Here is a 14897-nt window from a genome sequence, read left to right as displayed (position 1 = left end):
CTTAAAAAAGCCTTTGGCCTGATCTTAGTGACGTGTGTGTGATGCAGGGCTCAATAGTAATGGGTTAGAGTTCTGAGCCATCTTCAGCTACTGCAGTGAGATCTGTGGCAGAACAAAAAACAGACAAGAAAGTCAAAGAACTTAATACTTAAAACTTAAAAAGCATATGTATTTAGGTTTTTTTTTTTTAAAAAAAGATGCATTTTTATTTTCTAAATTGTATGTGTGTGCGCATGTCTCTGTGTGGGTCTATGCATATGTGAGTTCAGAGGAGGATGTCAGAGCCCCTGTAAACTATCTGACACGGGTGCTGGAGACTCTGGAGGAACAGCAAGTGACCTGAACCACTGAGCCATCTCTCCAGCCCTAGATTGAGTTTATATTTTATATTTGAGAGAATTTGTTTAATTTTGCTTTTCTTTATTACACATTTTAAGGTTTTATTAGCATATATTAATCTTACATAAGGATGTTTCATTCTGACCTTTTTATGTGTATATAATATATTTTGACCATATTTGCCTATTATTCTACTATTTGTCTCCTGCTGGTGTCTTCCTCTTTCAGCTAATGTGTGAACCAGTGAGTTTCATTATGTTTTTTTTTTTATAGGAATGTGGGTAGATTTTTAAAAAAAAAAAATGAGGTTGTTTATAGGCACATAGGCAAGCCACCCGTGGCTACACTGCTCTGTCTACCCTCTGCCAGTAGCTGCTTATAAATCTTCAGAGAGGGGCGGGGCAATTTTGCTTCTTGCATGTAAGAAGGTTTTACGTTTCCAGATTAACTCCGGTAGTTCACTCAGTGAGTGTCCTGTCCATCCAGTAAACCAGTGCGGCCCTAGTTCTCAGGCAGTCCTTTTAGTTTTGAACAGGGGAAGAGCGACATCTTGTGGTAGCTAAGCACTAGCTAGAAAAATGTTAGATGATGAAGATTTGGGCAGCAGAACTCTACAAATCATTCATTTTCAACTTAAGGAATTTAACTAGAAAATGACTAAAAATCCTGAGTAATTAAAACATCTTTATAGCTTCTTTCCCAGCTTTTTGAGATGAAAAGTGTGAATATGTATCATATTGGAAGTGCTTACAGCCATACACCGTCTCTTGTGTGTTGAACTACTTAATAAGTTCCACCCTGTGACACTTCATTCTCAAATACGTCTAGGTATGACCCCTGAAAGAAGAGTTCCTGAGCGCATCTAGCAAAATTACTCTTAGTTTCCTACTATCAACTAGTAACTATAACTAGATTTTTTTCAGATGTCACCAAAATGTCTCTATAGCTTTATTTACTCCCAACCTTTAATGATTTTTAAAATAATGCTACGGATAGGTCCCAGGGCCTCGTGAATGTTAGGAAAGCTTCGTACCAGCAGTTTGGGGTTTTGGCCTGAGACCAGTTTGAAACTCCTCACCTTTCTACCTCTGAGTTTCCACAGTTCTAGGACTATATGTGTGTGCTGCCCCCCCCCCCCCTCTCTGTCTTTCAGATGATAGTCAGGGTCTAAACAAATTTGACACTTTATGTTGGATCTCTAGAGTTTGATGGTAGTCAATTTTTTTCTCTAGAAAATCCTCACATTTGGAGTTAACTCAGCACATGCTACGTGAATTTGATGACAAAGAATTTTTATTTAAGAAAGCAAAATTTTTTCTGTAGAATAATTTAACAGTTATCACCACAATTTGTCAGTCCCTAAATAAGCCTTGTATTCAATAGTAGTAGCTCCCCAGTCATCCCAAGAAAAACCCCATATTAAGTAGAGTAACTTTTTCACCCCAATGTAAATTCTGGAATTGATACATAGGGATTTACGACAGCTCCTAAACTCAAGAATGTGGAGGGACGTATGCTCAGAATGAAAGGACAAGTAGAAAACTACAGGGAAATAAAAACTATAAAACGTAACAAGTAGACACTTTACAACTCCAGATTTAGCATGTATTATAAAAAAACTTAAAATCCTTTAAATATCAAACTAAATGAAGAGCAGTGGAGTTGAGGATTAATCTGCTCATTCTGCAGTATGAGGTATAGGGAGAAAACAGTTGAGGAAAATAAATGGAGATTAATGACCTATGAAATACTTTCAAATTTGCAACACATTTAGAGTCCCAGGAGACTCCCAGATCATACTGGCACCATACAGTATATACCTGGCCTTCTGTGCTCTAGGCCATGGCTTTAGCATTTAAGCCAGAGAGGTGTGGTGTAAACTCACAACTTCCAGTTCAGAACATGGCTTCAGATCGCCACGTTTCCCCCCCCACCACCAAAAAAAGAAAATGAATGAAATATAAAAGCCCCGTGACGCTTAACACTGAGATAGAAAACAGTTGGCTTGTGCCAGTAGACAATGGTTTTGAGTAATTTCTGGAATATGGAAAGCAGATAGTATCGGGTATGGAGAAATAAATCAGAATAGAAAAACCTACAGACCAGGAGAACGATGAGAATCAAAGTAATGTTCCCAGCAAGCTTTGGGTGGAAGGGGAGCATGTGACTAGAACTGCCCGCCCAGGACTGGGCACTGTACCGAGGCTCCCGACTTAGCTGGCTCCACCCTTGTTGGGCTGAGAATCTTCTGGATAAAGGAGTAGAACTGGGTGCCAGGACTCTTCTCATGACCTTGGTGTCAGAAAGGAAAGTGAATGGTGCCTACAGAAGTGCAGGCTACCATGTGGTCCAGGAGAGAGGACCATACAGAGGGAAAAGAAATGAGTTTGACCCTACTGTAAAATGGATGTACCACCCAGCAGTCCTCCTGTTGGTGCGTGTCATCACAGAGCCTTTACTGTTGCTGTACCGTGAATGGGAAGCCTGTGGGTAGAAGAGTGATTCCTGCAGTCATTAAGAAATGTGTATATGTCGCTAATGCTCAAATAAATAAATAACAACCAGGACTTACTGGGCATTTTATTATCTTAAAAAAGAAACAGCCGCCTAAAGAAAATCAACTGAAGAACACCCCAGATAAAGCTAGGGACTTCATCATCTCCCTAGCAAGCCGGAGCTGACTGTTATTCTGGGTGTGGTGGTGCAGCATTACCTTTAACCCCGTCGTAGGCAGCTGATCTCTATGAATGCAAGACAAGCCTGATCTAAACAACGCGTTCCAGGCCAGCCAAGGCTACATAGTGAGACCCTGTCTGAACATGACGGTGGTGGTGAGTAGCATCAGGGTCTCGTTGAGACAGAGCTGGCACAGTGGGTAAAAGAACTTACTCTGTAAGCATGAGGGCCTGAATTTGAATTCTAGCAATCACATAGAAATTTGGGAAGGCTGTGTGTGCTTGAGAGAGCTCACTGGCCAGCCAGACTTAAGTGAAGTAGCAAGCTTTGGTTCTGTGAGAGACCCTGTCTCAAGGGAATAAGACAGAGTAATGGAGTTTAATATATAATATATTGAAGTAAAAGTTTATGAAAATACAAATCAGAAAAAGTCAAAACAAAGATATTTGACATAGAAAAGAAAATAAAGGGCAAAACAAGATGCCAGCATTCATTGAGCAAATGTGAAAAATTAAAAAGCTTGATAGCATGCAAGAGGAGAGAGAGCGATCCTCTTCCCCTCCCCCCATCCCTCCGACAGGGTGTCCTGGCACTCACTCTGCAGACCAGGCTGGCTTTGAATTCACAGAGATCCACTTGCCTCTGCCGCCCAAGTGCTGGGATTAAAGGTGTGCACCACTACCGCCCAGCTGGGAGCGATATTTTTATGTGCAGTTAAGGAGTATGACCACTGCAGCTTTTTAAGAGTGTTGATAAGAACTCCCTTAAAAGACTAAGCAGTTGTCTTCCAGGAACCTTCTGTAGGAACAGCATTATAGGTTTGCAGGTGTCTTGTGGGTGCTTGCTGCAGGACTGCTTTGTTAACACAACATTTGGAAATAGTCTATTATATTTTTTAAAGATATATTTTATTTTATGTGCATGAGTTTACTTCCATGTATGTAAGTGCACTGTGTATGTGTCTCGTGCCCCAAGAGTTCAGATGCGGGTGCCGAAACCCCTGGAACTGGGGTTACCATGCTAGTTCTGGGAACTGAACCTGGATCCACTACAAGTGCATCCATCCAGTGCTCTTAACTGCTGACCCTTCTCTCCAGTCCCACAGCTTAACCGTTGTAATCTAGTAAATAGCTGTGGAAGCAGTGTGGGTCTCCTCTGATCTGAGTCTGTTGGCTAGAAGACAAAACAGAACCAGCCATAGTGCACTTCTGTAGTTTAGAACCACTTAAAGTTTCAAATGTAACGTGGAAATGATAGCCAGACACAACAGTGTTCCTTTTAAAACTGCTGATTTCATTGTACTCTATCAAGCCATAAGTAAATTAGTAATTTTTCAAAAAAGCAGAAAAACAAAACTTCAAAAAACTTAACAAGTCATGTTCTAGTATTCCCTGAATTAGCTCATGTTGCTTTTTGTAAGAGTTCTGTCATCATTTCTACTTTTGGAACTTTTCTCCAAGTATTTTCTGAACAACTTTGTAAAGACATGTGCTGTATTTTAACAAAAAGTTGGAACTATGTTAACTCCGTTAGCAGATTTTAAAAGCTACTGATATGTTCCATTGATGGAATACTCTGGGGCCATCTAGCTGGTACTACACATCTGGCTCTTTCTCCGGGGCTATCTAGCTGTTGCTACACATCTGGCTCTTTCTCCGGGGCCATCTAGCTGGTACTACACATCTGGCTCTTTCTCTGGGGCCATCTAGTTGGTGCTATAAATCTGGCTTTGCTGATAGTGGATTCCATTATTTACTACAGGCTTGTGAAGCAGTACAAACATAATCTTACTGTGCTTAAAAAAGAGAAAGCTAGCCAGGCGGTGGTGGCCTACGCCTTTAATCCCAGCACTTGGGAGGCAGAGGCAGGTGGATCTCTGTGAGTTCGAGACCAGCCTGGTCTACAAGAGCTAGTTCCAGGACAGGCTCCAAAACCACAGAGAAACCTTGTCTCAAAAAACCAAAAAAAAAAAAAACCAAAAAAAAAAAAAAAAAAGAGAAAGCTAGCCTGGTGTGGTAGTACATCTCTAGTTCCGAAACAGGAAGGACATCTTGCCACTGCAGGAATTTAAGGCCTGCCTGGGCAACACAGCAGGACCAAGTTCAAACCAAACCAAACCAAAACGATAATATTCATATGAAGTCTAGAAAGATATAAGTCAAATGCAAATAAAGGTAATCTTATTTTGTTTCAATTTCTGTTTTCTTATTTTTTTTTTATTGTGAACATATCTTTGAGAATTAAGAAAAAAATCTTACTTTTTTTTGGAGAAGGGGAGAATAAAGACTTGAGCAAAACTTAAAAGTTAAGTAAAACCATATAAAGTTCATTTGGAAGTCGTTGTGTCTGCCAGGTTCTGCGCACAGCTCCCAGGTCTCTTCACAGATTATTTTGCTCTTGACTTTCCTTTCCTCTGAAAATCGCATTTAGTTATTCACTGGGAAATGCTGGACCAGATGGAAGCAGCTGATGGCACCCAGAGAGCTTCCTGGGCTTTGGAGGCTAGGAAGGTTGTTATGGATGTTGTTGATTTTAATAAGTTCTTGAGAGTACCGTAGCCTGGGCCCATGGTAATTCCTGGTAACATCTGCATGATTGGTGGGCATGGAACCAGAGCTAGCATGGATTACTCTTGATTTGTCAGGGGCAACAGGTCACTGGTGGCGAGACAATTATGGAGCCATTACTAAACAGGAAGGGCAGTGCACAGAACTGCTCAGAACAAAGACGGAATAATAATGCAACAGCAATTTATCTGATTCCTCGAACAAAAATAGCACTGTAAAAATAGAGGTTTAATCTGTAGTTTAAAAACAAGGAGATAATAGTTTTTGGTGGAATTTGAATTGAAGACAGTAGGTGGCAGTGTCGCTCACGTTAGGAAAGCTGGAGAGGAAGGGAGCACGTTTGAAGGTTCCCGAGTGGGGGGGATGCTTCCTTCTCCTGTGACCCCCCCCATTGTGCTAAGTGGCAGTAGTCCATAAAAGAACTTAAATAGACACCCCTCCGATATCGGGAAGGAAAAGCTTGTTGCCATTTCTTAACTTTTTATCTCAGAGGAAAAGTACAACATGATCATAAAGTTTAAATCATATCCCTGAAGACCCGTTTCATACAGTTTATGCTGTCTGAACATGTCCTCTGGCAGCTTTCCTTCCATTTAAAAGGAATAATGACAGGGCAGTAATTCATATGTAGTACCAGCTACAGCGGATGCCTCGTTAAGAAGGACTGTGTGCCATCTGTGGACACGAATGTAGAGGTCGGTGGAAAAAGGACCAGAGCAAAAGGGGTTGGTGAAATTAGACTGCGTGGGAGTTTAGTGGGCTGCAAGAATTGTGACGGCAGGTGCTGAAGGTGAGCTGTCCTGCAGTCGGCTGTCCTGTGAATTGTGTCTGACGATGTCCTCTGTGACCAGAAGAAAAGGAAAACAAATTTTTAAAATTGAATTTTGTTTGTATATGAGTGTTTTGCCTATTTGGATGTGTCTTGAATACCCTGGAGCTGGAGTTACAGACAGTTGTGAGGTGCTATGTGGGTGCTGGGAATTGAACCTCTGTCATTTGGAAGAATAGCTAGTGTTCTTAACCATTGACCCAATTCTCTAGCCCCGAGAATTCAAAGAGAATTTTGTTTTGTTTCACTGTTTTTCTTATAAAATATCTTGGGCAGGTAACTCTGTGAGTTCAAGGCTAGCCTGGTCTCATAGCAAGTTGCAGGCCAACAAGGACTAAATGTGGAGGTACCCTGGAATCAAAACGAAACAACAAACAACTCTGTCCATCAGTGGACCTAGTATACAGAAAAGCAGACTTCCCAGTGTCCTCAGCTTCTGTCCTTCTGCTGTCTGTGTCCGGGTGTCTGCATTCACCCCCTGGGAGCTGACAAGGAGCCAGGCTTCCCTGCTGGTTTCATCACCTTTGTTTCTGTCGGCAGGGAACCGGGCCTTAACTTGTCCACTCCTCATGTTCACCTAGCCGTGATTGGACTGGGAGGCCTGTCTGGCCCTCAGCGTCCAGGTTCAAGGAGGTCTGAAGTAGCTTGTAGCTTTCACATGAGGCAGCCTCTAGTTGAATCCTTTGACCACGACCACCATCCTGCTTTGCTAGTTCAGTGCAGTCATAACTTTTTTTTTTTTTTTAAATCTCTAAGAATGTGGAAACTATGTCTCTTTTTCTTTATATCTTCATTATTTAGAAAATACCCTGCCTGATTCATGGTTTATACTTATAAGATGATAGTTGATTAATGAATAAATTTTGAACACTTTATTTCATGGGCCCTGACTTTACTAACAATTTTGGGGTAATGTTTCCTAGTGGAGACATTAGCTATTGGCTGCCATAGGCTGTCCCTCTGTCCCGTACCTCATTTTATTCTGTCCTCTCCATTGTTTTGTCTCATTTTATCCAACTTTAGAAAATATTATGTGCTTTAATAATAATTCATACCATTATTTTATTACTGAAGTTAATTCATATCATTTAACAATATCATGGGTTTATGAGTGACTGGGTTAGAAGTATTTGCCATGCATGCCTGATTAATCTGAACTCACTCTTGCAACCCAAGGTTGAAGAGAAGAACCAACTCTTAAAGGTGTGTCCCTGACCTGTACACCTGTGCTCACTTGAGTACACACACACACTCTCTCTTTCTCTTTCTCTTTCTCTTTCTCTTTCTCTTTCTCTTTCTCTTTCTCTGTCTCTGTCTCTCTCTGTCTCTGTCTCTGTCTCTCTCTCTCTCTCACACACACACACACAAACACACTGATTTTAAAAAGTTCAATGTGGTGGTGCATGTCCTTTAATCCCAGCACTTGGGAAGCAGAGACAGGCAGATCTCTGAGTTTGAGGCCAGCCTGATCTACAGAGTGAGTTCCATATATATAAATCATGGCTGGGATGTAGCTCAGTGGCTGAAAACATGTGTGACATATATGAGGCCCTGGATTTACTTTCATTTTATGTGGATGTGGGGGGATGAGAAAGAATATGGATGAGAGTGGAGAGGGAACTGTTAACATCAATAGGCAAAATCTTAATAAAGGATTATCATCGTACGTATGAGGCCTTTCTGGTGCATAACCGAGAAGTGACGTATTCCTGAGCTGTCAGAGTTCCGAGTGTGACAGCTCTCCAGAGGGACAGTTACAGCATGGTGCCCGCCTGAGAGATTTCTCTTTGTGCATGACTTTTAAGGCAGTGTTTCCTTCCAACCAAACAGTATGTGATTTCCTATTGTGTTTACTGCTACTAGTCCATAGACTAATTGGTAGCTCTTTGGATATTACAAATTAGTTGTATAAATAATTTTACTGATTTCACTTTTCTTGAATTTATTCCAGTGTTTAAAGGGAATAATGCTTACATGGTTGACAGTGGTAACTTCTCTGGTTAAAAGTTTACATTTTAATAGCAGTCAATGTTATTTTGATTGACTCTGTGCCAATAGTATGTATGTTTATAACAATTGCTTTCAGTTTACTTAGGAAGTGAAGCAGAAACTGTGATCTTGGATTGAATATTTTTTCATGCTTTTAAGTCCTGTGATAAAAGGCAGACAAGTCTTAGCTCAGGAAAACTGTTTTGATGGTCATATTTTAGCACCTCTTTTATATCATTTCTTTGGAACATGTAATATCATTAAGAACTTGAGGTCTAAGGAGAAATATTTAATCTTTGTGGTCTTTTCAGATACTGTTAAAAAGCTCCAAGACCAAAAGCACGATATGGAAAGAGAAATCAAGACCCTCCACAGGAGACTTCGGGTAGGACGGATCTTCATGTGCTGCCTAGTACTGATATACTAGTGATTTATGGGTAGTAATTTTAGGGAGATTACTATGGGAAGGTATTACATTTTGAAAAGAAAATTTATTAACTTTTGATTTTAAAATCACAAACAAGGCTGTTTCTGTGTAAGATTTCTGCATTCTCTGGGTTGGGTTAGCTGCCAGCACCCAGGCTGCTAGGATGTGGAGGGAGAGAGTGCTAATCATAGACCTTGAGTCCTGACGCAGTTGTCCTGACTGCTTTCGTGGTATTAGAAAATTGCTTTGAGGTTGAGAGGGCTCATGCAAGGCCCAGCTGTGGCTCTGGGGGAAGTGAAGCCCCCGGGGAGACTTCTCTGCCCAGCCACACCCGCATCCTTCTTGTCTGTGGGAAGCTGCAGACCGCTCAGTTCCTTACAGTCTCTTTGTATGATTGTGTCTGCCTATATTGAGTTCAGTTTTTCTTCTGGCTTCCTCTTCCTTTTCCTTTACTTTAGTTTTTTTTTTCCTGCTGGTTTTTGATGTCAGAGTATTTATAGATTTTCACTGTATGTCTCACATACCATTTACACACCTTCACAAACCGCTTAGGTACTTTCTCATGCCATTTATAACAATTGTGAAGTGCCTTCCCATGCCATTTACACACCTTCACAGACCACTTAGGTACTTTCTCATGCCATATATGTACCATCACAGTACAGTTTATATACCTTCTTAAGAGTTCAGAGGTAAAGCTCTAAGTTTTTGATGTTATTTATTTTTGTAAGACTTGCTTTGAAATTTGCATGAGGAAGGGAAGGCTAACATTTTTTTCTCATTAATATTTAATGAGTACTCTGAATACTTGATGGCTCAGTAGGAAGACCAGATGGCAAGTCTTCCCTTCATTTAGAACAAATTCACTGATAAGAGCTGCTTTGTCTGTTAAAATAAGATAACAGCACTCTTGGGATTAAAAAAAAAAAACAAAAAAAAACTCACCATTCAAGAATATGACTCGCGAGGGCAAACTAATCATTAACAAATTTTACTGCTTTTAAATAAATCTCCATTACTCCTTTTTGGAAATAAAAATTAATCTTTTAATGTAGGAAGAATCTGCAGAATGGCGGCAGTTTCAGGCTGATCTCCAGACTGCAGTGGTAATCGCAAATGATATCAAGTCCGAAGCCCAAGAAGAGATTGGCGACCTAAAGCGACGGTTACATGAGGCACAAGAAAAAAATGAGAAACTCACAAAAGAATTGGAGGAAATAAAGTCACGCAAGTATGTTCTGAGAATCCAGTTGTGTGTCTCGGGATGGGCCTGTCGCTAGTGCTGTCTTGTCTGGACTCTGGCAGTCCACCACTCGTGCTTCTTGTAGACTGCAGTCTGGAAGCACACAGTCGGCTTTGGTCTGACCCTGCCTCTTGGTAGATGTGTGATCTGTTAACAGTCCTTGCCCTGTGCCTCGGTTCTCTCACCTGTGAATGAAGGCAATGTGAATTGATTTATAGTCTTATAAGAGTAAGTGAACTAATGCCTGCAAAGTGACCGAAAACTCGAGTTACTGGTTTTGGGAAAACAGCTGATCTGTTCAGTGTAAGTTTCTTTCCCTCACTCACTGTCGGAATTTCCATTTTTTCAGTAACCTGCAGAGTAGTACCCCCCACATCTCACAAAGGGATTACTGGAAATCCGTAAAGATGACTATATCAGGTGATACCTGTGACATGCTCAGTTACACAGTGAGGCTCCACCTGAGCGGGGGAGAGAACTTATGTGTTTGATGTTGTTATTATTAAGATTTGATTTTACTTCACTTTAAATAATTATTAATTAGGCATAGGGAAAGGCAATATATCTTTGAAAGGCTTTTATTTAATTAGTGCTTAGTTCTAATGTGTTGCTAAGTGTTTTTTTTTATTGGCATCCTTAGGCAGAACTTGGAATGAAGCTTAATGAATCTTCACTGGTATAAAGCTGGCATTACTCTTTTCTCTGTATATTATTAAATAAATAGTTTATCAGAAATGTCTCATTTGATAGTTAACCCTGAGTGATTGAACTTGGTTCTGCCTGTCCATCCACCCATCTGTCCACCCACTCACGGCCCACCCATGACCCACCCACTCATCCATCCGTCCATCAGTCCGTCATGCGGTGGGTTAATTTAAGGCCTTACACATGCCAGGCAAGTGCTCTATCACCGAGCCCTAAGATTCAGTTCTTGAAGGATCTTTGCACTGGATCCTGAAAGTTTACTTGTCTTTATATTTCAAAGAAATGCCTGTTAAAAGAGGCAGCATCTTGGGGCTGGAGAGGTAACTAAATGGTTGAGAGAACTTCTTCTCTTCCCAGAAGATCTGAGTTTGGGTCCAGCCCCCTTATCAGGTGACTCCAATTGAGGTCACCTGTTGCTCTTTTCTGGCCTCTGTGGCCCCACCCCCACCCCGTGCACGCACGTGTATGTGTGCACACACACACTATTGAAAAAGGAAGAGATAGCATCTTACAAGTAGTGATTATCAGAGTGATGTTTTTAAGTACAAAACTACCTAAATAAAAAGTGTGGGTTTCACTTAAAATATCCTTCTTAAAGGGGAAAGTGTTACTTTTACCAAATCCAGTCTTGTGTGACAAAATGGGAAGTGTGGGCAGGCACTTCCGCTAAACACAGTGTTTCCAAGTGTGAGGTGGCCTTGAGGTGGACACTGTGTGACCTTTCCAGTCTGAGCTGCTTTCTTCTCATGGAACAGCGTTTTTTTATTTGAGAATGATTGGGAGAGAAACTGGCTATTCAAACTCTGTTCTTTGACATTTTCTTTGAAAGTGATTAGGACCCTGTCCCATCGAGGAAAACGCCTGGTAGTATATGTTGTTGTTAATGAAATGTAGGTATTCAAGGGAATGGAAAACCTTTATCTGCCATTGCAAGATGACTTAAAAAGTTTTTTAATTATATTTCTTTATTTTGTGTGTGCACCATTCTGCACATGTGGAAATGAGAAAGCACCTTGTGGAATACACGTGTGTATTCTGAGCAGCACACTTGGGTTGTCAGCCTTGGTAGGAAACACCTTTGTCTGCTGAGCCATCTCACTGGCCTTAGAGCATGTTGATACCATCATTTAGCAAGTGTGACTCCAATGTATTATATGATTCAAGGATTTGAAAAGCCTCTGTATTGCCAGTATTTTTCTTATGATCAATATATGATGTTGCAGAATCAGATGGATAAAAGTCTTTCAGCGAATTTTAGTGGATAGGGTAGGAGAAATTTATTTACATGGCTTCATTTTCCACATTGAAGCTACTTTTTTCTTCTTGGCGTGCTGGTTCTCAGACACAGGGCCTCATCCATGCTCAACACGTACTGTCGTGCTACACCACGGCTCCAGCCTGCAGCTAAGCTTACCACTTTGGCAGTGCAGATTTAACCCAGGGCCTTCTACCTTTTTAGTCAGGGGCTCAGGACTAAGTTACTTTTCTAGCCTAGCAAAAATTTGGTAACTACCCATTGTTTCATTTTATTGTACTGAAAAGGTTATTAAAATATTCTTCCCTATTCCAAACACACGTTTGTTTGAGATCTGCATTTTTTATATCTCAGAAGATCGAATACAGAAGACATGAGAATACAGTTTTCTTCTAAGCAGTTAAATACATACATCATTTCTGTTTATCTGTCTATTTATTTTGAGACAGGGTCTCTGTAGTCTTGGCTGTAGCTCACTATATATATATATACCAGGCTAGTCTTGAATTGGCAGAGATCCACCTGCCTCTACCTCATAAGTGCCGGGATTAAAGGTATACACCACCACACTTGGCTAAATACATATTTTTTTTAAAATGTAAGACACTGTTATTTTTCTTAGCAATTTTTTTGAATTTGGAAAATAAAATTTTTAAAAATATTCTTAGATTTTTATTTACTTGCCCTTTTTTTTTTTTTTGAGATAGGGTCTCATTGTGTAACATTTGCTGATTTAGAATTCCCTGTATGTGGACCAGACTAGCCTAGAACTCAGCTGAATAAAATATTTCATGGTCTTAATTAATTTAATGAGCTTTTCCAGTCTTTGCAGGGATTCTCTTTCTGTGACAGTTTTGTCTCATTCTTAGGGAACTGGAACTTTTGGTTCTGTTCCGTTGTATGTGTACGCACAGTGCGTTGGCCTCTGTGATCTGCTGGTGAATTCCCAGGTGACTGAGAAGGGCTGTGCCTTCCTGGCAGCACAAAACCAGAGATTCCCAGTTGAGTCAGGCTGCGGCCAGTCTGCCTCCCGATTTACTGCTAATTGATTACTGATGTCCTCACCTGACACTTTATGAAAATGGAACTTGATGGCTATTTAACTTGCTTAGGATAACCTGATAGGAGCATTTCAGCATCATTTCCTGGTGTTTACCAGGCAATTGCTGTGTTCAACTGGTACAACTTATAAAAACAAAAAACAAACCCTGATACCCTTTAATGCTTTTTAATCAGGAATTTTAAAATGTATATATTCTCATACATGCAGATGTCTTTATTCCACTGTTTTTTGTTAGGCAAGAGGAGGAGCGAGGCCGGGTCTACAACTACATGAATGCTGTTGAAAGAGATTTGGCAGCCTTGCGGCAAGGGATGGGACTGAGTAGAAGGTCCTCGACTTCTTCAGAGCCAACTCCTACAGTAAAAACCCTCATCAAGTCTTTTGACAGTGCATCTCAAGGTGAGTCCTTGTCTGTGGTTCCCAAGACTTGTGCTTCTCTGTTTGCTTGACTTAGTTGCCTGATGTAGTTTGCTATTCTGTATCATTTTGTTCTGTTTCGTCAGCTTGCATATAGGGTTTATCATACAGTGCCATGTGCATGTACTGTCACATACGTCATATTAGGTGTCTTGAGCCAAAGCAAGTTCTGCAGGGGTTGGGATGCCTGGTCTCAGCTGCGCACCCTACTTCCCTTGCCCAGCAGTATCTTTTCTCCCTAGATGGATCACACTCATTCCTGGTTTCTTCTTTATGCGCAGACTTCCTGATACGTAACTCTAGCTCCTAACCTTCCTCCAAATTTCCTAATTCTGTGTACCCAAGTGCCTCATTGACATTGATACTTGAGCGTGTGTAGGCATCCTGTGTTTTCCAGCCTCATGGCTTCTCAAGCCTAGAGTCAGCACAGGTCTACTGAGTCACTGGGACCAGAAACCCAGGACTCTGACTTAAACCCTTTTGCTCACTGTCTGACTTCCAACGTGGACTTCTTTGTTCTGGTCTCTTTCTTCACTCTCAGTGACATCGACTTTAGTTCAGGCCATCTTCAGTTAGTAACCGGTAAGCTTCTAGTTTCCTCTTTTTGTCATCAAGAAAGTCTTTCTTGTTTCAAATGCTGTAATTATCTTATGATAGAAGGAAATGCAGATCAAGGTTGTGTAACCGCTGGGCTACTCTTCTTTTACCTTGTACAGCCCACAACACTGCACTTCAGGGTGAGAACCAAGCTAGACTCTTGATGAGGTAGCTCTTACAGCACTGACCCTGAAGACACATCTGCAGTCTTTCATAAAAGCTGTAGACGGTCTTATGTGACTGTGTGTGCGCACCTTATTGAGACAGGATCCTTCTGTGCAGCCCAGGATGACCTAGAATACTCGCTAAGTATCTCAATCTAGTCTGAACTTGTTATCCTCTCCTGCCTCAACCTCTGAAGTGCTGAGATTATAGGTGTTCACTGCCATGTCTGCCGTTTATTCTACTTGTTAAAAAGACATAAATAATGATGCTGGGGATAGAACCTGGAGCCTCTACATGCTACAAGTGCTCTACCCCTGAGCTGCGCCCCATCCCTCTTGTTTCCTTTCTTTAGAGTTCATTGATTTATGGAGTATTTTAGTCATGTTATTAAATAGCAGAAATGAAGTACTGACCTAGGAAAGCATTTGTCTGGTAGGAAAAGAAATACCTGTGTCATAGGCTCTGCCTGTGAGTATTCAGCATAGGTCAGGCATTGTTCCCAGGATACAGTTTGTAGGAAATTAGGAGCATTGCTAACAGGCGAATCCTTCCATGGAGATGAGTAGGAAACTCCCCCTGCACTGTGGTAAGTTTATTATTAACTTTCTCATTTACTATTTTTGTA

At 41.0% G+C, this 14897-nt stretch overlaps 1 protein-coding gene and 1 long non-coding RNA gene across 4 annotated transcripts in view; both read left to right on the top strand.

Moving 5' to 3' along the window:
* Specc1l (sperm antigen with calponin homology and coiled-coil domains 1 like) overlaps positions 1 to 14897 on the top strand; it is a 103751-nt gene that overhangs the window by 39355 nt on the left and 49499 nt on the right. For all 3 annotated transcript variants that reach the window (XM_050140580.1, XM_050140588.1, XM_050140574.1), the window contains exons 6-8: positions 8712 to 8785; positions 9883 to 10058; positions 13329 to 13492. In XM_050140580.1, coding sequence (XP_049996537.1) covers positions 8712 to 8785; positions 9883 to 10058; positions 13329 to 13492 — 414 coding nt within the window. The remainder of the gene's footprint in view (positions 1 to 8711; positions 8786 to 9882; positions 10059 to 13328; positions 13493 to 14897) is intronic.
* LOC126500588 (uncharacterized) lies at positions 9264 to 9767 on the top strand. Its single transcript, XR_007591389.1, has 2 exons — positions 9264 to 9379; positions 9455 to 9767. It is a non-coding gene; the product is annotated as an uncharacterized lncRNA (long non-coding RNA).

This window comes from Alexandromys fortis, unplaced genomic scaffold, assembly GCF_014885135.2.
Source record: "Alexandromys fortis isolate MF-2015 unplaced genomic scaffold, M_Fortis_MF-2015_v1.1 scaffold_9, whole genome shotgun sequence".
Classification (NCBI taxonomy): domain Eukaryota; kingdom Metazoa; phylum Chordata; class Mammalia; order Rodentia; family Cricetidae; genus Alexandromys; species Alexandromys fortis.
This window is presented reverse-complemented; position numbering and strand designations above follow the sequence as displayed.